The sequence below is a fragment of the Somniosus microcephalus genome, chromosome 21, assembly GCF_052327205.1.
Source record: "Somniosus microcephalus isolate GS21.2 chromosome 21, FLI_Smic_1.0, whole genome shotgun sequence".
NCBI lineage: Eukaryota > Metazoa > Chordata > Chondrichthyes > Squaliformes > Somniosidae > Somniosus > Somniosus microcephalus.
The window spans coordinates 32055373-32081273 of NC_141007.1; the positions used below are offsets into that span (position 1 = coordinate 32055373).

A 25901-nucleotide genomic window follows, 5' to 3' on the forward strand; every position below is an offset into this window, starting at 1 on the left:
GACCTTCGTGAAGCTCATTTAGCACTCTCTCCCTTAACTTGGGTGGAATTACCACTCCGGATCCACACATCACTGTCCCCTGGCATACTGACAGCTGTTCTCTTCTGGATGAGAATACTGGCAACAGTGGGTCACCATGTGTTGGCCATCCCCTCACCGGCAAATCATATACCCGAGACAGTGTCGGATCATTGCGGGTCTCCTTCTCTATATCCGCGTTAGTTACTGGCAATCATTCAATTATTGATGAATAAAATATCTCGATAGGGTCCACTGCTGGTGCTTCCTCCACAGTAGGCAGTGGCAAGCGTGATGGTCCATCAGCATTTCCGTGCTGTTTCGTGCCTTTATATTCTATTTCATATTGGTTCGCCCCTAGAAAAAGGGACCATCTTTGTAACCATTGTGCAGTCATTACCGGCACGCCCTTCTTTGGATTAAAGATGGAGACAAGTGGTTGGTGGTCAGTCAGCAAGGTGAACTTCTGTCCATGCAGATAGTGGTTGAATTTTTATACTCCCCATACTAGGCTGAGGGCCTCCCTGTCAATCTGGGCGTAGTTGCGCTCGGCTGAGGTTAGTGACCGAGAGGCAAAGGCTACTGGCCTCTCCAACCCGTCCGGGAATTTGTGCGACAACACCGCTCCAAACTGGCAGTGTTTCGATAACTTGCGCAGTTCCGTTAAGTACTCAGCATTACTTTCGTCTTTATGCTGGTTCCTTTTGTGGAACTTAAATCTTTCTGCTATCAGCAGCGGTGTGGGGCTTAAATGGTCATGTAGGATTTCTACTATGCTTTCGAAATTCTTCTCCACGGGCTTCTCTGGGGTTATCAGGTTTCGCAGTAAGCCATAAGTTTTTGCACCCATGGAATTTAACAAAACCAGTGCTTTCCTAGCATCTGGCACTTCATTCACCCTGCAGTACACCTCAATGCGTTTCACGTATGTCGCCCAATCTTCGACTTCATTGTCGAACGCCATGATACTGCCACTCTTCGCCATCCCTGGGTGTATTTTAACTGTCTAAATGGCGTCTCCCGCGCTCTCCCTTCTTCTCCGCTGCAACAAAATGGCATCTCCTGCGCTTTCCTTCCTTCCCGCGCTCGCCCTTCTTCTCCGCTGCGGCTTCTAAAAATGGCATCTCCCGCGCTCTCCCTTCTTCTCCGCTGGAACTAAATGGCGTCTCCCGCGCTCTCCCTTCTGCTCCCCGCGGACGCGGTTCAGCCCTTGAGCCCTGGCTGTGCTCTGCGTTTTCTCCTGTGTGCCTTTCCCGTTGCCGTCGCTCGGTCCTGAACCCGGCTGCTGCTTTACCCTCTCTCTCTCTCTCTCTCTCTCTGCTCGTTTGTCCTCGACGCCGCTCGGTCGTATAACCCCCAGCCGCGCCCTGTGCGCTTCACCCTCTCTCTTACCCCGTCGACGCTGCTCGGCTTTTCTACGCCGTCGGTCGGCTCCCGCCGCCGCTGTCCGGGAAGGGTGTGCGCTGCACCTGTTGCCAGTCTGTCTCTGGATCGTCGTGGCTGGGGAACCAAGCCCGGCTCTCAACAGCCACTCCTGCAATGTTGACTTGCTGCCAGATGACTGGGTGGTTGCTTGTGGTCGACGCCTGTGCTTCTGGCCTCGACTGTCTTCCACCGTCCTCCCGGAGCGACTCCTCGACGGGAAATGCAGAGTTGCAGGCAGATTCGAATCAACCTCGTCGCCACTGTTAGATCCGTGATTCTTTAAATAGGATGTTTCCCCAAGAAGTACACGGAGGCTGTAACTTAACAATCAACAGGTGTTTACTGGGGTAGAGTAGTCTCAAGACTGACGTACAGAAGCCTGCTCCGGCTTTATATACAGGTGTGGTCACTGCCGGTACTACAGTATACAGGAGCTGTCTCTCTTAAAGGTACATACACAATATTTCTAATGAAAAATCTGTTTCTAACAGGTTGCCATCAGTGAGGAATTGTTGTGGCGATCGGGTTTCAGCCTGAGGTCGCAACTCCTCAATCTCAGTTCCTTGTGTCTCATGTCCAATTGGTTTAAAGTTCTACTGCATAATTTCTTCTGTCTTTGCTGGAGATGTATGAAATACTTTGCCCTCAAAACTCATTGGGTAGGAGTCAATTGCTAAAGGTGCGGCAGCTGATATTTGTGACCATTTTTGGTTGAATTCTTAATTTAGTTTTCCTGGTACATTTACAGATTGTATAATTGTTTAAAATTAAAACAAACCCACTCTCATACTGACTTTTTCTTTGTATTTTCTATCAGTTTTTTTTAATAACTTACCAATAGAGATTTCAGGGGGCTTAGAACTCTTCAAGGCCAAATTGGGCACGTATCTTGAAGAGAAATATATATTTAGCTGCAAGTGCTAGGACAGCAGTTAGGCAAACTAGACAGGCCTATGTTTTTTCTGTCCTTGAGATTTTCTGTTTTGAATAATAGTTGGCTTTAGCCTGCTGTCATCATCAAGCTGTTTGTTAGTTAAGTCTATTCAATTAAAGGAGCAATCTATCATGGGTCCAATAAAAATAAAATGGATTCCTGTTTTATATATGCCCCTTAATGTGTTCATTCCAAGATCACACATAAGGCTGCAATTACTTAAAGCAACTTTAATGTTAGATAAATACAAGGAATAAGGTGTGCTTATTCCTGCATCAGTCCTTTAGTGTAGGGCAAATATAATGATGATAGTCACCCAACACAACATTAACCATTTAGTGCAGGACTAAGTACAAGAAATGGTGTAGACTAAGGTGTCATTACTAAAATCCATCACCACTTGACTGTATTTTTAAGATTTGGTCTTTTCAACTCCTCTGAAAATTAACTGAAACCCAAACCAATTCCCATCCCTAACACCTGCTGGAAGATGCAGTCCCACATATTGGAGAAGCAGATTTGTGACAAATATTACATGTTGCACAGCAAGAATGCTTAAGGTTTGTTTCAGCATCTCTAAACAAAGGATTTAGCATTATAGGTGTGTTCCTGTAAGAGTGTACAAGCACAAATGTAATGGTAACGTGTGTTGAAAGACTTACATTTAGCATTTTCCTTGAGGAAAGAAAGAGCATGCATTTATATAGCTCCTTTCCCATCCTTGGGATGTTCAAGTGCTGCAAATGCTGCACAATAAATTAATTTTGAAGTATGGTCACTTATTATTTAAGAAAATATGACAATTATTGTGCACAGCAAGGTCCCTAAAACAGCAATGAGATCAATGACCAGTTATTCTGTTTTGATAAATGTTAACCAGGAGACATCTCCCGAATCTCCTTTGAAAATGCACTATGGGATCTTTTTACATCTACTTGATAAGGACTTCAGTTTAACATCTCATCTGAAAGACAGCAACTGTGACAATGCAGCTTTCCCTCAGTGCTTTACTGTGGCATCAAGCCTAGATTATGCACCGATATCCTAGAATAGGGCTTGAAATCACAACCTTGTGACTGAGAGGCAAGAGTGCTAACAAGTAAGCCAAGCTGACAGTTGAACTCATGAAATAAAAACAGAAAATGCTGGAAACACTCAGCAGGTCAGGCAGCATCTGTGGAGAGAGAAACCGAGTTAACCGGCTGGATTTTGCCAGCCCTGGGGAGGCAGGTATGGAGGCAGGACTGCCAGGAAGATGGCAGAATTTGGGGGCGGGTGCCCAACTCACCCCCAACCCGCCTCTGTGCCATCTTGCCAGGAGGCGGGAAGCTGTCCTGTGCCGGGTCCCATCTCCTTGGAGGCGGGAAGGGATTACAGCCACTTAACTGCCTGTTAACAGGTAGTTAACAGGCAGATAAGAGGATTATCCCCATTTTACCCACACAAGTGAGGGCTTCCCAAAGGCTCCGAAACCCGCCAGGGTCACCGAGGTGAGTAGTGGGTCTGCGGGGGTCGGAGGGGTGCAAAAGTGTGCTGTGAAGGTAAGTGATGGGTGCAAGTGTGGAGAGGTGAGTATCTGAGGTAAGTGGAAATTGTTAGAAAAAGTTTATTTACCTTTGTTTCTTCCTGCAGGCTTCAATCGTTGTGTATGTGGAGAGTCTCGCATCTCCACGGTAGAGATGACAGATGGCTGTTGCATTCTCCAATGCAACAACCATCTAATTTCTGCAAAAGAAAGAGGTTTGATGAGGTCTTGAATTTAAGAACTCATCAAACTACAGAGAATGACAGTGTTTGACAGCTTCACAGAGCTGTCAAACGATGACAATTCATCTGTCAAAAGTTTTTGACAGATGAAACGTCATATGTTGATGTTCTCTGTAATCGGCTTCCCTTAGTTGGCCTGCTAAGCCCACTGGACAGACTTAACAAGGTCAATCAAAGGAAAATAGCATGGGTTGGCCAGAAGTTGATGGAGGTGGGACTGAAACCCGACAAGTGGGAGTCCCACCTCCAAAAGCTCCCCATTGGCAAAATCCAGCCCAACATCTCAGGTCAATGACCCTTCGTCAGAACTCATGTATTCATCAGGATGGTACATATTGCTGGTAAAAAAGGAATGCCTTTGCACTTCCTAGAATAATAAAAGTATCGAGCACTCATGTCATTTTGTGCAGTGGACATTTGATCACAAGAACAGAGACTATCCCGAGCTTATTTCTGTGGTGTATGTAACCTGTTCCACCTTAAGAGAACTTAAGCCTGTTCCACCTTAAGAGATGTACTACTTTCTCTGGCTGCTGTATACGTAATACCGGTGGTGACCACACCGGTATATAAGCACTGTGTAGTAATATTGTATTCCATATAGTCCCGACCTCCAACCAGTAAAGACCTGTTGAATTTACTCTCTTAGTCTGTGTAGTAATTATCACTATAACACACAGACTTAACAGTGGCGACGAGTCCGATTCTTACCCTGCGGCAGTTATTTCCACGGCGGCTTCGTCCACAGACAGGACGTCGAAGAGAGGTTTCCACCCTCATCACCCTACTGGAAGACACGTCGAGCAGCAGGCATCGAGAAACCGGAGTGCAGAAGACATCCTGACCTCGAAGCCTCCATCAGCGACTGTCAGCTTTCTTCTTCTACCTCGGTGGTGGGTAAGCCGGGCAGCGACGCGACAGAAAGTCAACCGCGTTGGCTGTACAGACAGGGCTGGGAAGACGGAGGAATAAGGGCGGTGAGATCGATCGCGACCGGAGATAAGGACCGGGCCACTTTCGAGCGAGAGGCGCAGCGCGGGGACATCGATCGCGACCGGCGATAAGGGCCGCATTCGGGCTAAAAGGCGCAGCGTCTGGGGAAACTGAAGGCGCGAGAGCTGCGGTGAAGCGGAGACAGCGTCGGGGGACGGTTGAAGACCGCCAAGCGCGGGAAAACCGCCATTTTGTGGGCGGAGGATGACGACAAAGAGCGGGAAGCCGCCATCTTGGATAACATAAAAATACAATAAATTGCAACGATGCCTAAACATGGGAACATTAATACCTTTGATAGTGACATCGAAGATTGGGCCATGTATGTAGAACGCATACAAAATTATTGTAAGGCAAATAAAATTCCTGATGCAGATAAAGCACTAACATTATTAAATTTAATGGGTGCGAAGACATACGGGCAATTGAAACACCTGTTATCACCAGATGAACCGGCGGATAAGACGTTCGATGAGATTGTTACTGTCCTGAAAAATCATCTAAACCCCACGCCGCTGATGCTAGCGGAACGATTTAAATTTTACGACAGAAGGCAGCTGCAGAATGAAAGCAATGCTGAATATTTGATGGAATTACGTAAGCTAGCAAAATATTGTCAGTTTGGAACGGGACTGACAGAGGCACTACGAGATAAATTTGTGTGTGGTTTATTTAAACAGGATACACAAAAGCGACTGCTCGAGGAGAATGAGCTGACGCTTGAGAAGGCGGTCACTATGGCAGCAGCACACGAAGCCGCAGCGAGAGGCACGGCAGTAATGCAGCTACGGTCACCGGAACTCGGTACAAACAAATTGGGTTTGAGTTCTGTCAAATGTTATCATTGTGGAATGACAACGCACGATCAGAACCAGTGTTGGTTTAAAAACCAAGAATGCAGAACGTGTGGCAGGCTTGGCCACATAGCTAAAGTATGCCGGTCAGGAAAGAAGACCAGCAACAAAAAGTCACCACAAGGAAAATACGCAAAGGTACACAAGGTGACAAAGAACAGTTTGACCGAACAGAAGTCAGATTCAGGCGCTAGCAGTAATGAACTGGATAGCTTAAGAGTACACAACGTTGGTAAGGATGCAGATCTCCAGACAATTTGGGTCACTCTTCAGATAGCTTTGGGTCACTCTTCAGATAGCAGGAGTCCAAGTAAAAATGGAATTGGACACTGGATCGGCATTGACGGTCATGAATAAGAAAGATTACAGAAGGTTATTCCAACATATTCCCCTACAGGATACGAAGATTATATTGAAAACATACACAGGGCAAAGAGTGTACCCCATCGGAAAAATAGAGGTAGAAGTGGTCCACAAGGGCGAAGAAAGCCAAGTAATGGACTTATATGTGCTACCTGAAGGAGGTCCACCACTACTAGGATGGGAGTGGATTAGGAAAATGAATATGGACTGGCACTCCTTGAAGGCACTAACGGTAGATTCCGGGGAAACAGATGTCAAACCTAAACGATTGTCCAGAATATTGGATGATGCTAAAGAGGTGTTCCAGCAGGGACTGGGAACACTGAGAGGAATTACGGCAAACATCAAGATTGATGAACATGCACAACCAAAATTTTTTAAAGCCAGACCGGTACCCTATGCAATACGACCTACTGTTGAAGCGGAACTGGAAGCACTAGAACGTTCAGGTGTACTGTCTAAGGTAGATTGGAGTGAGTGGGCTATGCCCATTGTTCCCGTTATGAAACGTCCTGCGAGCAACAAGCCAGGAGATCCAGGGAAGGTTCGCATCTGTGGAGATTTCAAAATCACCGTTAATCCGGTGCTTCACGCGGTGCAGTATCCGCTTCCACGGATTGAGGATATTTTCGCTTCATTGTCTGGCGGGAAACACTTCACCAAGATAGACCTGGCGCAGGCGTACTTGGAGATGGAGGTTGAGGAAGAGTCACGCCAATACCTCACGATCAACACGCATCGAGGGTTGTACCGGTACAATACGCTGGTTTTTGGAGTGGCATCGGCTCCAGCAATTTGGCAGAGGGCCATGGAGCAGGTATTACAGGGAATTCCAGGCACACAATGTTACCTGGATGATATTCTGATCACAGGTGATGGTGATGAACAACATCTCGCAAACTTGGAACTGGTGCTCAACAGACTGAAAGAGTATGGACTTAGAGTAAATCGGCAGAAATGTGAGTTCTTCCAGAAGCGGATCTCGTAATGTGGCCATGTCATTGACCGGGAGGGGCTTCATAAGTCTCCTGACAAGATTGAGGCAGTTGTAAAGGCTCCCGCTCCGGAGAATGTCTCTCAGTTGAGGTCGTTTCTAGGATTAATTAACTATTACCATAAATTTCTGCCAAATCTATCCACGGTACTGCACCCGTTAAACGCTCTTTTACAGAAAGGGGTACCATGGGAATGGGGCGAAAACTGTAAGAAGGCATTTCGCAAAAGCAAAGAATTGATCACCTCAGAGGAAGTGTTGGCTCACTTCAACCCGACACTGCCTATTCGATTGGCTTGTGATGCTTCCCCATATGGTATTGGGGCAGTACTCTCACACAAGTTGCCAAATGGCATGGAAAGGCCAGTCGCGTTTGCATCCAGATCATTGACCTCCGCTGAGCGCAACTATGCGCAGATCGATAGGGAGGCTCTTAGCCTTGTATGGGGAGTGAAGAAGTTTAATCATTACCTGCAGGGCCAAAAATTCACACTTCTGACAGACCATCAACCGTTGGTATCCATTTTTAACCCTAAGAAGGGTGTTTCGGTGATGACAGCGCAGCGTCTCCAGAGATGGTCTCTTTTCCTAGGGGCACATCGATATCAAATAGAATTCAAAGGTACAAAACAGCATGGCAATGCTGATGGGCTGTCGCGCCTGCCACTACCTGAAGAAGAAGACACGACGAAAGTTGACCCTGTTGAGTTATTTCATTCGACCATCATTGAGTGTTTACCAGTCACCAATGCAAGTATTGAAAGAGAAACCAGGAACGACCCGACACTGTCCAGAGTCTACGAGGTGACAGTGAAAGGATGGCCAACACGGGGTGATCCTCTGTTACCGGCATTTTCGGCAAGGCGAGACCAGCTGTCCGTCTGCCATGGTACCTTGATGTACGGGACAAGAGTGATTATTCCTCCCAAGTTAAGGGAAAGAGTTTTAAACGAACTGCATGAAGGTCATCTGGGGGGAGTCAAAATGAAAAGTCTTGCTAGGGCTTATGTATGGTGGCCGGGTATTGACCAACAGATTGAGGAGTTAACGAAAAGCTGCGCTGGGTGCCAAAAAGTGCAAAATGCACCTCCGATAGCACCGCTTCACCCATGGGAATGGCCTTCAGCCCCATGGCAACGCGTACACATTGACTTTGCTGGTCCATTCATGGACTCCATGTTCCTAATCGCGGTGGACGCACATTCCAAATGGCCAGAAGTCATCAAGATGAATACCACTACTTCAGAAAAGACAATTGTGGTGTTACGAACAATATTCGCAAGGAACGGATTGCCAGAACAGATCTGTTCGGACAACGGACCACAGTTTGTATCGGAAGAATTCCAACAATTCTTAAAGCAGAATGGAGTAAAACATTATACCTCTGCCCCATATCATCCGGCGACAAACGGGTTGGCTGAAAGATTTGTCCAGACATTCAAAAAGGCAATTAAGGCCATGAACGATGATCAGATTCCGCTGCAACACAAGGTCGACAAGTTCCTGATGTCGTATCGAAACGCCGATCATGCAGTGACTAACCAAAGTCCTGCCATGATGTTTTATAACAGGAGGTTGCGGTCCAAGTTGGACTTGTTAAAACCAAATGTGCGGAGGGAAGTGGAAAACAAACAGTTTCGGCATATTAACAACAAGACTACTCGAACTTTCGACGTAGGACAACCAGTGTTGGCAAGGGGCTATGGAAACGAAAAATGGCAGTCCGGAACAATTCGGGCCAGACAAGGACCTCTGATGTACACAGTAGATATTGGTCATAATGTGATAAGGCGTCATGCGGATCAACTGGTAGAGTCGAGAGCAAGGGTCGAACCCATGGTCGTGACAGAGACAACTGTGGAAGACGTTAATGAACCTGAAGCATCTACCTCGGCAGGGAATGTACTTGATGATGATGACACCCAATACATTGGAAACCAAATAGAGGAGGCACCTCAACAACAAGAATCAGAGACAACTGAGAGGTGTTATCCAAGCCGCATCAGAAAGCCTCCTGAGAGACTGAACCTTTGAACTGTTATACCTGAAGTTATATATGTATATATGTTATTATGTTATGTTAAATGGGGATATGACTGTTAAGCTAAAAAGGGAGGATTGTGGTGTATGTAACCTGTTCCACCTTAAGAGAACTTAAGCCTGTTCCACCTTAAGAGATGTACTACTTTCTCTGGCTGCTGTATACGTAATACCGGTGGTGACCACACCGGTATATAAGCACTGTGTAGTAATATTGTATTCAATATAGTCCCGACCTCCAACCAGTAAAGACCTGTTGAATTTACTCTCTTAGTCTGTGTAGTAATTATCACTATAACACACAGACTTAACAATTTCACAAGTGTGCTGACAGCTATCAGATAAGGCAGACATTTGTCCCATCTATCTGGGCTGGATTCAGACACTGGTCACAGAGTGTTTTAATCCATTGCACCATTTGTTCTTGATTCTGGCAGCCTACTTTTATTTTGCAGTTCAAACCAAACTCCAAACCCCCCATTCTCCTCTGTGTAAATGCTGCTGAACTGTTAACGTTATTGCTAGACTCTAACCCCAGTGTCAGTGTTGGGTTTTTTTTAAGCAGTCTTAACGTTTAATTCCTTCTCTCCCAGTAATTTCCACTTCATCCTGCACCTTTCCTTGGCCAGAAGTAGGGAGGTGACCTTTTTGCAACCCTCTGCCTGAGCTGCTTTGAAGTGTACGGGGACTGGATTTGCCCTTCAATCACCTATAGGAAGATAGCTGTTCTCTGCTTCATACTTCCTCTTGATGTAGATTTACCTTAGTGTGCTAATATGCACTTTATTAATCAGTAGTTCTTTTGTAATACTTTTCTGTGATGCTGTAAAGTGCCAGAAGTACACTTTTAGAAATTCCATCCTATGTACTGATCTAGGCGATCTTATTATCTCTTCCCTCTTTGTGGGTTCTGCCTTCCTCCTTCAGCAGGGAACTGATCTGCAGGTGCTGAGGCCAGCCCTGACATACTGCCCATGCTTCACCATTATTAGCCACCAGGAGGTGTGCCTGTTACATGACGAGACTTGCCATTTGCCTCCCAAGAGAAGTCTTAAGCTTATCAGTCCAGCTAAGAACAAACTGAAGTGTTGGTGCTCGCAGGCTATTTGTTACTCTCTGCACGTTCACTTTACAGTTTCTGTTACTGAGTGGAGATGGCTGAGCGGTGATCTAATCGAGGTCTTTAAAGGGATTCAGTATGATAGATACAGAAAAACTACTTCCTCTGGTGGGGAATCCAGAACAAGGGGTTATAATCTCATAATTAGAGCTAGAAGTGAAATCAGGAAGCATTTTTTCACACAAAAGGTAGTGGAAATCTGGAACTCGCTCCCCAGAAACCTGTGGGTGCAGAGTGAATTAACATTTTCAAGACTGAGATTGATAATGCCACAAGTAAATTTTTTTTACCAATTCATAAGTGTAGTAATTAATTATTTGCGTCTGTGGGCTACAAATCTACCTGCTGGCATTGAAACATATACTTTATTATTTGACTTTTAAGTAAATACATTCAGTCATTTTGTGCATAATAGAACACCATGAACTGGAGCACCTAGCATTTAACCATAGTAAACATTTCACTGAACAATTGGATGCTAACCCTCCAGTTGTAGGTGCTGTTTCTGTTGGAGGCAAAAGGATTGATTTCTCTTGTAAGTTGGAATTTCAAAAGCTTTAGCTTACGTTATCATTCACAAAAAAATTGACTTTGCAGCATATTTACTGAGGGAAGGCCAGATACATCAGATGTCCCGCAAGGGTTTTTTTTGAGAGTAATATTGCTTTAAACCACTCATTCTGAATTAATACAGAAGGTTCATTGAGCTGTTTCTGAAGATAATGTTAAGATGATTTGATTTTTGAAAGGCGTCCAGGCAAAGAACGTTATCTATTTCAAACATTAATGAATGTACTATAAGTCAATGTCAGATAGAGCTTTAATGAATCATTGTACATAACTACAGTGGTCAATCAAGAGGAATATGAGAAATTTAAATGTATTTGTGGTTTTATTTTAAGTTACCTAGACATTATGGAACATGCTCTTGGGGCAGGTGAAGTGGTCCTGATTGAAAACCTGGAAGAATCAGTGGATCCTGTGCTGGGGCCTTTATTGGGCCGAGAAACCATTAAAAAGGGCAGGTAAGAAAATGATAGGAACAAGCTTAAGAATTCTCACTGTAGTTCTTATTAACTTCTGGGGAACATCTGAAGCCTGAATCAATAGAGCTTGTTCTTTCAGAATCAATCCAGATCCACACCGAGAGCATTGCTGGCTCAGGAAAGATGTGGCACAAGTTTAGCTCCCAGTCATAGCACTACTTAAGAACATAAGAACATAAGAAGTAGGAGCAGGAGTCGGCCATACGGCCCCTCAGGCCTGCTCCGCCATTCAATAGGATCATGGCTGATCCAAATCTAGACTCACGTCCACTTCCCTGCCCTCTCCCCGTAACCCCTAATTCCCTTATCTGCTAGGAAACTGTCTATCTCCATTTTAAATTTATTTAATGTTGCAGCTTCCGCAGCTCTCTGGGGTAGCAAATTCCATCGATTTACTACCCTCTGAGTGAAGAAGTTTCTCCTCATCTCAGTTTTGAAAGGGCAGCCCCTTATTCTTAGATTATGCCCCCTAGTTCTAGTCTCACCCATCAGTGGAAACATCCTCACCGCATCCACCCGATCAAGCCCCCTCACAATCTTATATGTTTCGATAAGATCGCCTCTCATTCTTCTGAACTCCAATGAGTAGAGTCCCAACCTACTCAACCTTTCCTCATACGTCAACCCCCTCATCTCCGGAATCAACCGAGTGAACCTTCTCTGAACCGCCTCGAGAGCAAGTATATCTTTTCTTAAATATGGAAACCAAAACTGCACACAGTACTCCAGGTGTGGCCTCACCAATACCCTGTATAACTGCAGCAAGACTTCCCTATTTTTATACTCCGTCCCCCTTGCAATAAAAGCCAAGATTCCATTGGCCTTCCTGATCACCTGCTGCACCTGCATACTAACTTTTTGTGTTTCATGCACCAGGACCCCCAGATCCCTTTGTACTTGAATTCTTTGTGGCAAATATTTATATAAGACATGTCAAAATGGATTTACCTCAGGGGTCTAGTTGGTGAAGCAATGGTGTAACATCTCAAACTTGACTGTTTCTAAATGGTCTCATTATGAAACTTACAAACAAAAGCATCCAACAGGAAAAGACCAGCTGGTCCTTTAGCCAGTCCCATGCAGTCGTGATGCCTTATACATCATGTCAATGGACTCCATGGCCTAGAAATTGGGTTCTGGTCTTGCCAGGGCTGTAGCGCCAGAAAGTTTGCGCCAGCGGTAATGCGGCAGCGCCCGACGAAAATTCGGGTGCGCCGGGCCCAGACGGCGGCGGGCGCTAAAACCCTCCTTTAGCGCCTCAAAACGGGCGTGAACTTGGGTTTCCCGGCACTAATCCCCCGCTGCGGCACCCGATGCGGTGCGGCAGGCGGGGGAACTGCAGGCCTCCTCCTCCTGTTAAGGAGGAGCTGCCTGCAGCCGACAACTGTCCGGCGGATTGACCCGACATCTGAGCCCGGCACCTCGGGGAAGTGCCGGGCTCGCATGAGACACTGATCAGGGCCGCGGGGGGGGAATGCAGGAGTCCGGGAAGGGAGGTGCAGGCAGGCGGCCGCCGGGAACGCGGCCGGCCGCCGCTCCACCTTTATGCGCCGGCGCACACTGGGGGAAGACTCTGTTGCCAGAGTCTTAGTTGCGCCTGCCACGGGCGAGGCGGGCGCAACTGAATTTCGGCTTGGGGCCGGGTTACCACGGCAACCAGGACGCTGCGCACACCGATGACGTCATCGGTGCCGGCGCAGCGCTACCGGTCTACCACCGCGGAAGGGCCCCAGGCAATTTAGGAACCGGCGCCAATTGCAGCGCTAGGCCCTCTAGCGCCGCAAAATCGGTGCTAAGGGCACTGAATTTCTAGGCCCTTATCTTGTAGGTGCTATGTAGTGCCATGACATGCTCAGATGCACCCAGTGTTCCATAATGCACGAGCCCCTTCCTCAGGCTAGAGTCCTTAACAAGTCACCTGACATGCTTTTTCTCCTAGGCTATGTCAGTAGCATTGCCTTATGTTTCTGTTTGTCACTGTGATAATGGATACAATTCCACTGATGTTGTGTTTGAGACTAAAGGTAAACCTTTTCCTACCTAGATGTATTAAAATTGGAGACAAGGAATGCGAGTACAATTCCAGCTTCCGTCTCATTCTTCACACTAAGCTGGCAAACCCCCACTACCAACCTGAGATGCAGGCCCAATGTACCCTCATTAACTTCACTGTTACTAGAGATGGCTTAGAGGACCAACTTTTGGCTGCTGTAGTCAGTATGGAGAGGCCAGACTTGGAAGAATTGAAGGTATAGTAATCTAACTTCATTCTTTGTCTAAACACTGTATAGCACAAACCTCTTTCCATTGTTCAACAGGCACATTGGCTAGTTAATAATGTTAATGTATTCGATTCAGAATCGTAGAATTTTACAGTACAGAAGAAGTTCATTCGGCTCATCGTGCTCTTTGAAAGAGCTCTCCAATTAGTCCCACTCTCAAACCCTTTCCCCATAGCCCTACAAATTTTTCCTTTTCAAGTATATATCCAATCCAGAAGTCTGTGACAATGACAATGTCGATGGTGTTTCACAATAAGAAATCTCAAAGGAGGCCAATTCTTTCATGGAACTCCATGTTTGAATCCCTTCAATCAGGTTTCCTCCCCTGCCACAGTACCGAAATGGCTCTCATCAAAATCACAAATGACATCCTTTGTGACTGTGACAAAGGTAAACTATCCCTCCTTGTCCTTCTCGACTTGTCTGCTGCCTTTGGCATGGTTGCACTCGCCTGGTTCCATTCTTATCTATCTAATCGTAGCCAGAAAATCACCTGCAATGGCTTCTCTTCCCACTCCCATATCGTTACCTCTGGAGTCCCCCAAGGAGCTATCCTTAGCCCCCTCCTGTTTCTCATCTACATGCTGCCCCTTGGCGACATCATCCAAAAACACAGCGTCAGTTTCCACATGTACGCTGACTGTTAAGTCTGTGAATTATTTAGTTAATTAAAACAGACTAATGAGTAACAATAAAAACAGGTCTTTACTGGTTGGAGGTAGGGACTATACTGAATACAAGATTACTGCACAGTGCTTATATACCGGTGTGTTCACCCCCGGTATTACGTCTACAGCAGCCTGAGAAAGTAGTACATCTCTTAAGGTGGAACAGGCTTAAGCTCTCTTAAGGTGGAACAGGTTACATACACAACACTCCTCCCTTCTTAGCTTTATAGTCATCCCCCCCATTTAACATAACGTAATAACATATATACATATATAACTTCATGTTTAACGTAACATATCACAGATTCAGTCTCTGCGGAAAACAGTTCACAGATTCAATCTCTGTGGTGGAGTCGGTTCACATTACTCATTCAATAGTCCTTTCATGGATTTAACAGCTTGAACTTCCGAACTGATTTGGCTCCGTTCGGAGGGACCACGTGTGTGATCTGGTAGAGGTGATAATGGTTCAGATGGGTCATCTTCTGTTTTTACTTTTCCTTTTCTGCTTCTTGGAGACTCTCTGGGCTCCATTGTCAGCTGCCACAGCTGCCAGCTGCATGCGCAGTTCCTCCTTCTCTTCCTCCTGTTTCCGTCGTAGAGCCAGCTTCTCCCGATGTTCCGTAGACTTTTGGTGCTCCTCCATGATTTCTGCACTTTGGGAGTCGAAGTTACAAGCTGGGCAGGACAGGACATCGTAATATTCGGTGTCGTCCACCAGGTCATGGTAATATTCAGTGTCGTCCTGAGCTAGACCAGTGAGAGGGTCGTCTATTTCCTCCATACCCAGCTGGACGTTAGCCAGCTCTTGTTCCAAATCCAGACATCTTTCCTGAAGAGACTTCTTCATGTGTACCTCTGCATCCAGCTTTTTCTGGGCTTTCAGCAAGTCGTTTACTAGTGACCTCATTTGTGATTTTAATACTTCAACTTCCTTTGGAGATTGATTGATCGGACTATGCAATCCCTCTACCGGAGCAGCTGTTTCAGCGGTCTGTTGTTCTACATTGACGTGAGTCAGCGTACTTTTGGCATCCAATGGCTGCTCTGTTGCAGTCATTTCAGTCTGTGTCGTCACATCAGCCATCTCAATGACTTTTGAGAGCTCCGAACCCTTTTCCTTTGAAGATCGCAGCTCGTGTTCAAGTTTTTCCCATTTCAGAGTCTTGTCCCTCAGCATATGAAGGAGTTGTCTGACCGTTAACTCTTCTGACACCAGATTATGGCACGCACCTTCAGAACCTGAATCAGCTTTGATTCGTTCGGCCTCCTCGCGCAGATGGTTGGTGTGCTCATGCTCCATTTTCTCCATCAGTTGCTTCTGTTGACTTTCCAGATTCTCCCACTCTGTAACAAAGAACTTTTTTATTTCATTCATCTCTTGCTCAAAACGGCGAATCATTTGTTCTAATTGCTGTTGTAGTTTGAAATGGAGTTGAGTTCGAGCCCAGTGTCCCTCAAAAATGTGCATATCAGTAGACTTGACAGACTCAGAATTCTCTGTTAAACTATGTTGTTGTTGCTCAGTGGAATTCTGTGCTGAAACTTTGTCTTTTGCACATGGGTTGGTCTTACCATCATCAGTTCTAGAGTCTGGGCTGATTATCTGCACCGAGTTCTCACTCTTTATGGCTTTTAGCGAATGCCAGTCCATATTTATGTTTCTAAACCACTCCCGGCCTAGTAGTGGTGGACCTCCCTCCGGTAGCACATATAAGTCCATTATTTGACTTCCTTCGCCCTTGTTGGCCACTGCAACCTTTATTGTCCCGATGGGGTACACTCTCTGCCCCGTGTAGGTTGTCAATATAATCTCCGTATCCTGTAGGGGAATATGTTGGAATAACCTTCTGTAATCTTTCTTATTCATGACCGACAATGCCGATCCAGTGTCCAATTCCATTTTTACTTGGACTCCTTCTATCTGAAGAGTAACCCAAATTGTCTGGAGGTCTGCACCCTTACCAACGTTGAGTACCCTTAAGCTAGCCAGTTCAATACTGCTTGCGTCTGAATCGGACTCCTGTTCGGCCACCTTGTGTACCTTTGCGTATTTCCCTTGCGGTGACTTCTTGTTGCTGGTCTTCTTCGCTGACCTGCATACTCTAGCTATATGTCCAAGCCTACCACAAGTTCTACATTCTTGGTTTTTAAACCAACACTGGTTCTGATCATGCGTTGTCTTTCCACAACGATAACATTTGCCAGAACTCACACCCAATTTGTGTGCACTGAGCTCCGGTGACCGTAGCTGCATTACTGCCGTGCCTCTCGCTGCGGCTTCGTGTGCTGCTGCCATAGTGACCGCCTTCTCAAGCGTCAGCTCATTCTCCTCGAGCAGTCGCTTTTGTGTATCCTGTTTAAATAAACCACACACAAATTTGTCTCGAAGTGCCTCTGTCAGTCCCGTTCCAAACTGGCAATATTTCGCTAATTTACGCAATTCCAGCAAATATTCAGCATTGCTTTCATGCTGTAGCTGCCTTCTGTCGTAAAATTTAAATCGTTCCGCTAGCATCAGCGGCGTGGGGTTTAGATGATCTTTCAGGACAGTAACAATCTCATCGAACGTCTTATCCACCGTTTCATCTGGTGATAACAGGTGTTTCAATTGCCCGTATGTCTTCGCACCCATTAAATTTAATAATGTTAGAGCTTTATCTTGGTCACGAATTTTATTGGCCTTACAATAATTTTTTACTCTTTCAACATATATGGCCCAATCTTCGAGGTCACTATCAAAGGTGCTAATATTCCCGTGTTTAGGCATTGTAGATTTGCAATTTCTCAGATTTTATTTTCTTTACTTGTTATCAAAGATGGCGGCTTCCCGCTCTTGCCGTCGTCCTCCACCCACAAAATGGCGGTTTTCCCGCGCTTGGCGGTCTTCACCCGTCCCCCGACGCCGTCTCCCTTCAGCCCCCGAGTGCGGCCCTTATCAGCGGATGCGATCGATGGCCCGGCTGCGCCTCGCACTTGAAAGCGGCCCGGCCCTTATCTGCCGATCGCTATCGCCCTATACCTCTCTCTTCCCCAGTCCTGTCTTCTACTCCGGTTCACAAGCTGATGGAGGCTTCAGGGTCCTAATGCCTGTCACTTCCAGTGGGGTGGTGAGTGGTGAGGTTTGAAACCTCTCTTCAACCGCCGTGGAATAACTGCCGCAGGGTAAGAACCTGACTCGTCGCCAGTGTTAAGTCTGTGAATTATTTAGTTAATTAAAACAGACTAATGAGTAACAATAAAAACAGGTCTTTACTGGTTGGAGGTAGGGACTATACTGAATACAAGATTACTGCACAGTGCTTATATACCGGTGTGTTCACCCCCGGTATTACGTCTACAGCAGCCTGAGAAAGTAGTACATCTCTTAAGGTGGAACAGGCTTAAGCTCTCTTAAGGTGGAACAGGTTACATACACAACACTGACGACACCCAGCTCTACCTCACCACCACTTCTCTTGACCCCTCCACAGTCTCTAACTGCTTGTCCGACATCCAGTACTGGATGAGCAATAATTTTCTCCAATTAAATATTGGGAAGACCGAAGCCATTGTCTTCGGTCCCCGCCACAAACTCCGTTCCCTAACCACTGACTCCATCACTCTCCCTAACATCTGTCTGAGGCTGAATGACACTGTTCACAACCTTGGTGTAATAGTTGACCCTGAAATGAGCTTCTGACCACATATCCGTGGCATAACTAAGCCCGCCTATTTCCACCTCCGTAACATTGTCCGTCTCCGCCCCTGCCTCAGCTCATCTGCTGCTGAAACCCTCATCCATGCCTTTGTTACTTCTAGACTTGACTATTGCAACACATTCCTGGCTGGCTTCCCACATTCTACACTATGTAAACTTGAGGTCATCCAAAACTCGGCTGCCCGTGTCCTAACTCACACCAAGTTCCGTTCACCCATCACCCCTGTGCTTTCTGACCTACATTGGCTCCTGGTTAAGCAGCGCCTCAATTTCAAAATTCTCATCCTTGTTTTCAAATCCCTCCATGGCCTCGCCCCTCCCTCCCTAGCTCTGTAATCTCCTTCAGCCCCACAACCCCCCCCGAGATATCTGCACTCCTCAAATTCTGCCCTCTTGAGCATCCCTGTTTATAATTGCTCAACCATTGGCGGCCGTGCCTTCAGCTGCCTAGGCCCTAAGCTCTGGAACTCCCTCCCTAAACCTCTTTGCTTCTCTGCCTCGCTTTCCTTCTTTTAAGATGCTCCTTAAAACCTACCTCTTTGACCAAGCTTTTGGCCATCTGCCTTAATTTCTTAAGTGGCTCGGTGTCAATTTTTTGTCTTTTAATACTCCTGTGAAGCACCTTGGGATGTTTTACTATGTTAAAGGCGTTATATAAATACAAGTTGTTGTCTATAATAACAAAACTACTGCTGTTCCACTGGTCTGCATCAGATTAGAATGCTATCGTTCTATGTCTGATACCTGGGCTCTCATACTGCTCTGACTGCGAGGTATCATATGAACACATGAAAATAACGGACAAGAGAAGACCAACTGGTCCAACAAGACGGTCATACACTCAGGAAATCTGGAGCATCGTGACTAGACGCTTCCTACCCACCACCCACCCCCGCAGCCATGTAATCTCCTGGGAGATGCAAAAAAAAACAGAAAGAAACTCAGGGCCAATAAGAGGGGCAAAACTCGGGAAAATTCCTCTGACCCTCTCGGGTGATCGAAACCAGTCCAAGAGATCACATTGACCACGCAAGACGTAAGACTAAAGTGGATTCAAGACTCCGCAGTTTTCATCCAGTTCTGAAGAACTTCCAGCCAGCAATCCTGGTGATAATTTGGCACTAAATTAACAACTTTACTCAGAGGTGATGAGGATGTTTGATATGGTAAATGGAAATACCACACTAGTGTAGTACGGGAGGCTCTTGCGGTTGGAATGAAAGGCATTGCTGGAGCAGAGCAGCCTGTAGCATGAATCCCTGGGGTAAGATGGTCCAGGGACAGAGCTCGGGGCAGTTGTTGGCAGCAGAGGGCAACGGAACCCACCAGAATTGTCCCTGCCTGCGCTACAATAGAGTGACCCACCAGAGAGGGCAAGTGTACTCAAGGGTCCCCATGTTGGCGATAAAACTGTTCCTTTAAAATAAACTGGTGAAAGAAATGTTTAGTAATATTATTTTTCATAAAATGGGGAAGAGGCACTTTGAACAAAAAGTGTTCCTCCATATTTTCTTTTCCCTTTAAGGAAGTATCGACCTTTGTGCATTTTTAACATTACTTGAAGGCTTACTTCTGGACATGCTAATGATGTATACGTTCTACTCACATGAACAAACTCAAGTTTCCTATCGACTTCACATCTTTCTGTATATCTTGGTGACAAAACAGACTGGACAATAAGTCATGGATGAATTTTTCTCAGTGCAATCTCACACCAGGACAGCAGCTTTAACGAGGATTGGATCCATGTTACATTTCCTCATGGCAGAAGTGCACTGAAGAGGTTATGAAAGGGATGTGTATAGTACCTGGCAGTACTTCACCTGTGTGACAGGCATTTGAATGGGAATCTCCCTGTTTGATATAACAATATGTCAAAAAATATCTCTTCAATTTAAGGCAGATTGAAATGCATTTTTTTTTCTTTACTGAACACTGGATCCTCAAGTTAGTCTCTCCCACTTCCACTTTTCTTGGAGACAGGTTTTAAGTTGCAGGAGACAAGTAATTTTGTTATGCAAATTCAGTCTAATTAGCAAAATCCTCCCCATTCCAATGAGGCTACTAAAGTTTCACAAACATAGCTCTTGCTATTATTAAATTAAGTTAGGAAATATCTGCTTCTTAATTTATGTTATTAGCATAGTCAAATATGTCTAATTATCATAGTTTGTCAATATATCCTCCCTGTTGCCCTAATAATTTTCAGGTTTTACAAATGCTCAGCTAGCAGTTTTTAACTTGTATAGAAAAGCCTATTCTAATTTTGTTAGTGTAAATAAATTCACTCTCCTCTCTTTAAGGTAAAGGCACACAGTTTATTATACGAAGCGCTTCGGGAGAAAAGGTTAAAGACTCCGCAGTCTAGTAACCCTCTTCTCGGCTTTACAATGGTAGCCGAGCTTCTTTTATACAGTTCAAAAAGCCGGAAAGGTACCAATATCAGCAGTTATTACATTAATTCTTTGGCCAATCCGGTACCTTAGCAACATTCAATCACATTCTTTCAAAAACAACTTAATTATAAAACAACTTAATTATATTACTATACCGTTAGCTAACTTCTTTCAAAAACAACTTAATTATATTACTATATACTTTTGCGTGACATGTTGGTATTTCGCAACCTTACTCTCACAGTGAGAAACAAGCAAATGTGGTTATTGTCAGCACAAAACCAGTTTGAGCGAGATTATACCTGTGTCCTGCCAGTTGCTTAACTCAGCCTTAACCTAAATCTTCTAAAACACCCTTTATCTCCCTTATTCTTCCTAAGCGTAATTTTTCGCCCTTACAATTTGCATACATAAATTGGGTAGAATTAAGAGAAACACTGTGTGTTGGCGATTACGGTCAGCATCATGCCGTTTGTCACTGGCCTCCCACCTTAATCTCCCATCTAAACAGGGAGATTCCCATTCAAGCATGTGGTCTGTGGTTGGCATGGGTCAAGGAGTCAGACAGTTTGATGGTGTTCTCCACTGCAGAAACTTCTATTTTCTCAATCTCCTGAACTCCTTAGAGTTGGCTGGTTCTTGCTGGGCATAGTTCCAAAGGGTGCTAGCAGCCATCCGCTACCTTGCCCAAGTGGCTACTGCTCATGTGTGAGCCTTAACAGCAGGCTATTCAACTGGAAGAGGCATTACAGCTGAGCACAATCCTTTCAGCAACAACAACTTGTATTTATGTAGCACCTTTAACGTAGTAAAGCATCCCAAGGTGCTTCACAGGAGTGTTATCAAACAAAATTTGATTCTGAGTCACATAAGGAGATATTAGGACAGATAATCAAAAGCTTGGTCAAATAGCGAGGTTTTAAGGAGCTTCTTAAAGGAGGAGAGAGAGGTAGAGAGGTTTAGGGAGGAAATTCTAGACCTCAGGGCCTAGGCTGCCAATGGGAGAGCGATTAAAATCAGGGATGTGCAAGAGGCCAGAATTGGACGAATGCAGCGATCGTGGAGGGTTGTAGGGCTGGAGGAGAACAGGGAGGGGTGTGACCATGGAGGGGTTTGAAAACAAGGGTGAGAATTTTTAAATTGCGGCGTTGCCGGACCGGGAGCGAATGTAGATCACTGAGCACAGGGGTGATGGGTGAACAGGACTTGGTGTGAGTTAGGATACGGGCAGTAGAGTTTTGGATGAACTGAAGTTTATGCAGGGTGGAAGATGGGAGGCTGGCCAGGAGAACAGTGGAATAGTTGAGTCTTGAGCTAGCAAAGGCATGGATTAGTGTTTCAGCAGCAGATGAGCTGAGGCAGACATGGAGTTCGGTGATGTTACGGAGGTGGAAGTAGGCGGTCTTGGTGATGGAGCGGAGATTTGGTCGGAAGCTCATCTCGGTTTCAAAAACGACATCAAGGTTGCGAACAGTCAGGTTCAGCCTCAGACAGTTGCCAGGCAGAGGGATGGAGTTTATGGTGGGGAACAAAGAAAATTGCCTTTAGACTGCCAATATTTAGTTGCAGGAAATTTCTGCTCATCCAGTACTGGATGCCAGACACGCAGAGTGACAAAACAGAGACAGTGGAGGAGTCGAGAGAAGTGGTGGTGAGGTAGAGCTGGCTGTCCTCAGCGTACATGTGGAAACTGACGCTGTGTTTTCAGATGATGTCACCGAGGGGCAGCATGTAGATGAGAAATAGGAGAGGGTCAAGGATAGGACCTTGGGGGACACCAGAGGTAACGATGTGGGAGCGGGAGAAGCCATTGCAGGTGATTCTCTGGCTATGAATGGATAGATAAGAATGGAACCAGGCGAGGGCAATCCCACCCAGTTTTGAAGGGGAGTGGGACCGTTTCTGAGGAGAGTGAGCCATTAACAATATCAGCTAACTTGAGGGCCAGGAAGGGAAGTTGGGTGGTCAGTAGTTTGGTGGGAATAGGGTCAAGGGAGCAGCAGGTGGGTTCGATGGACAAGATGAGCTCGGAGAGGGCATGAGGGGAGATAGGAGAGAAACTAGAGAAAGATGTGAGTTCAGGGTTAGGGCCGGGTGGAACCATAGGGGAAGTTTGGCCTGGTGGGCTAGAGGAAGGGAGGAAAGTGGCAGAGGCAGCTGAACGGATGGCCTTCTCCTGAGGTCCCCACCATCACAGAAACAAGTCTTCAGCCAATTCGATTCACACCACATGATATCAAGAAACAGCTGAGTGCACTGGACACAGTAAAGGCTATGGGCCCTGACAACATCCCGGCTGTCGTGGAAGACTTGTAATCCAGAACTAGCCTTGCCTCTAGCCAAGCTGTTCCAGTACAACTACTACACTGGCATCTACCAGACAATGTGGAAAACTGCCCAGATATGTCCTGTCCACAAAAAGCAGGACAAATCCAATCTGGCCGCCCTGTCAACCTACTCTCAATCATCAGCAAAGTGATGGAAGGTGACATCGAAAAGTGCCATCAAGCGGCACTTATTCACCAATAACCTGCTCAGCGATGGTCAGTTTGGGTTCCGCCAGGACCACTCGGCTCCAGACTTCATTACAACCTTGGTTGAAACATGGACAAAGGAGCTGAATTCCAGAGGTGAGGTGAGAGTGACTGCCCTTGACATCAATGCAGCATTTGACCGAGTGTGGCATCAAGGAGCCCTAATAAAACTGAAGTCAATGGGAATCAGGAGAAAGACTCTCCACTGGCTGGAGTCATAACGAGCACAAAGGAAGATGGCTGTAGTTGTTGGAGGTCAATCATCTCAGCCCCAGGACATCGCTGCAGGAGTTCCTCAGGGCAGTGTCCTAGGCCCAACCATCGTCAGTTGCTTCATTAATGACCTTCCCTCCAACATAAGGTCAGAAGTGGGGATGTCCACTGATGACTGCACAGTGTTCAGCTCCATTCGCAATTCCTCAGATAATGAAACAGTCCATGCCCAAAAGCAGCAAGACCTGGATGACATTCAGGCTTGGGCTAATAAGTGGCAAGTAACATTCGCGCCACACCAGTGCCAGGCAATGACTATCTCCAACAAGCGAGAGTCTAACCACCACCTCTTGACATTCAACGGCATTACTGTAGTGTATGTACCTTTATAAGGGGAGAACTACTTTTTACAGCTCCTGTATACTGTAGTACCGGCAGTGACCACACCGGTATATAACCCTGAGTAGGGATCTGTACAGTTAGTTTTAGAGTAACCCTCATCCAGTAAACACCTGTTGATTGTTATCTGCAGTCTCTTGTCTAGTTATTGAAGAACATACAACATCAAGATACACGGATTTAACATTGGCGACGAGTAGATTCGAACCTACCTGCAACTCTGCAGAAGAAGGCCGATTCCAGAAGCACGGGCGTCGACCATCCAACGGAGACTCCAGTGAAACAGGCTGGCAACAGGTACGGCGCAGGCCCTTCCCGCACAGCGGCGGCTAGAGCCGACCGACGGCACAGGAAAAGGCCGAGCAGCGTCAGCGGGGAAGAGAGAGGGTAGAGCGCACAGCGCGCAGCTGGTGTTCAGGACCGAGCGGCGTCGACGGGAAAAGAGAGAGGGTAGAGTGCACAGGGCGCAGCCACTGTTCAGGACCGAGTGGCGTCGACGCGAGAAGAGAGAGGGTAGAGCGCACAGGGCGCAGCCGCTGTTCAGGACCGAGCGGCATCAACGAGAGTGAGAGGCGGTGTTCAGGGGGCGAGCAGCCACAGCGGAGAAGAAGGGAGAGCGCAGGAGACGCCATTTTGTTTGAGCCGCAGCGGAGAAGAAGGGAGAGCGCGGGAGACGCCATTTTGAGCCAGTCTAACCACACCCAGGGATGCCGAAGAGTGGCAGTGTCACAGCGTTCGACATTGAAGTCGAAGATTGGACGACATATGTCGAACGCACAGAGGTGTACTGCAAGGCGAATGAAGTGCCAGATGACAGGAAAGCGCTGGTATTGTTGAATTCAATGGGTGCAAAAACGTATGGCTTACTGCGAAACCTAGTAACCCCAGAGAAGCCAGCGGAAAAGGATTTTGGAAACATAGTGTCAATACTACAGGACCACTTAGACCCCACACCGCTGCTGATAGCGGAAAGATTTAAGTTTCACAAAAGGAACCAGCATAAAGATGAAAGTAATGCTGAGTTTTTAACAGAACTGTGCAAGCTATCGAAACACTGCCAGTTTGGAACAGGACTAGCAGATACTTTAAGGGACAAGTTTGTGTGTGGACTTCAAAGTGAAGGAACCCAGAAACGGCTTCTATCAGAAAAGGATCTTACGCTGGACAAGGCTTTCAGCATGGCAGTATCACACGAAGCAGCAGCACGGGGCGCGGCAGAGATACAACGGAGACCGCAAGAATATGGCACAAATGAAATGTCATACGGAACAGTGAAGTGCTATCGCTGCGGCAGAACAACACACGACCATAAGGATTGCTGGTTCAAGGACCAAGTGTGCAGGCAGTGTGGAAAAGTAGGACACATAGCAAGAGTCTGCAGGTCGGAAAAGAAAACCAGCAGCAAGAAATCCCCACAGGAGAAGTACAAGAATGTACATAAGGTGACGGAGAGTAGTTCAGACGAATTCAAGAGTCATACAGACACCGGAAGCAAGGAGCTGGGTTGTCTGAAACTACATAATGTGATCAAAACGGAGGATCACCAAACTATCTGGGTCACGCTCAAGATAGCCGGAGTCCAAGTGAAAATGGAATTGGACACAGGGTCAGCCCTAACAGTCATAAACCGAAGGGACTACAAGCGGCTATTCTCACATATACCCTTGAGAGATACGGAGATTGTCTTGAAGACGTATACGGGGCAAAAAGTCTACCCCAAAGGAAAAATTAGGGTGAACGTTATATATAATGGCAAGGAAACACCAAAAATTGACCTATATGTATTGCCAGATGGAGGACCACCACTACTAGGGTGTGAATGGATCCGGAAGATACAGCTAGATTGGCATTCCATACAAGCACTGACTGTAGATGCCAAAAAGGATGACGACGTCACACCTGGACGACTGTCAAAAATGCTAACTGACGCACAAGAAGTGTTCCAGGAGGGACTCGGAACACTAAAAGGCATAACAGCAAAAATCAAAATAGAGGAAAATACAAGCCCAAAGTTTTTTAAGGCCAGACCGGCCCCTTATGCGATCCGCCCAGCCGTCGAAGCAGAGCTGGAAGGTTTGGAACGTTCAGGAGTACTGTCCAAAGTGGACTGGAGCGAGTGGGCTACACCCATCGTTCCTGTAATGAAGAGGTCCTG

The 25901-nt window shown here is 46.3% G+C and overlaps 1 protein-coding gene across 1 annotated transcript in view; it reads left to right on the forward strand.

Annotated features, from left to right (window-relative positions):
* Positions 1–25901, forward strand: part of LOC147102690 (dynein axonemal heavy chain 9-like) — a 394408-nt gene that overhangs the window by 184568 nt on the left and 183939 nt on the right. Inside the window, exons 20-21 of the mRNA XM_085963406.1 lie at positions 11411–11533; positions 13599–13803. Of these exons, the coding sequence (XP_085819532.1) occupies positions 11411–11533; positions 13599–13803 (328 nt within the window). The remainder of the gene's footprint in view (positions 1–11410; positions 11534–13598; positions 13804–25901) is intronic.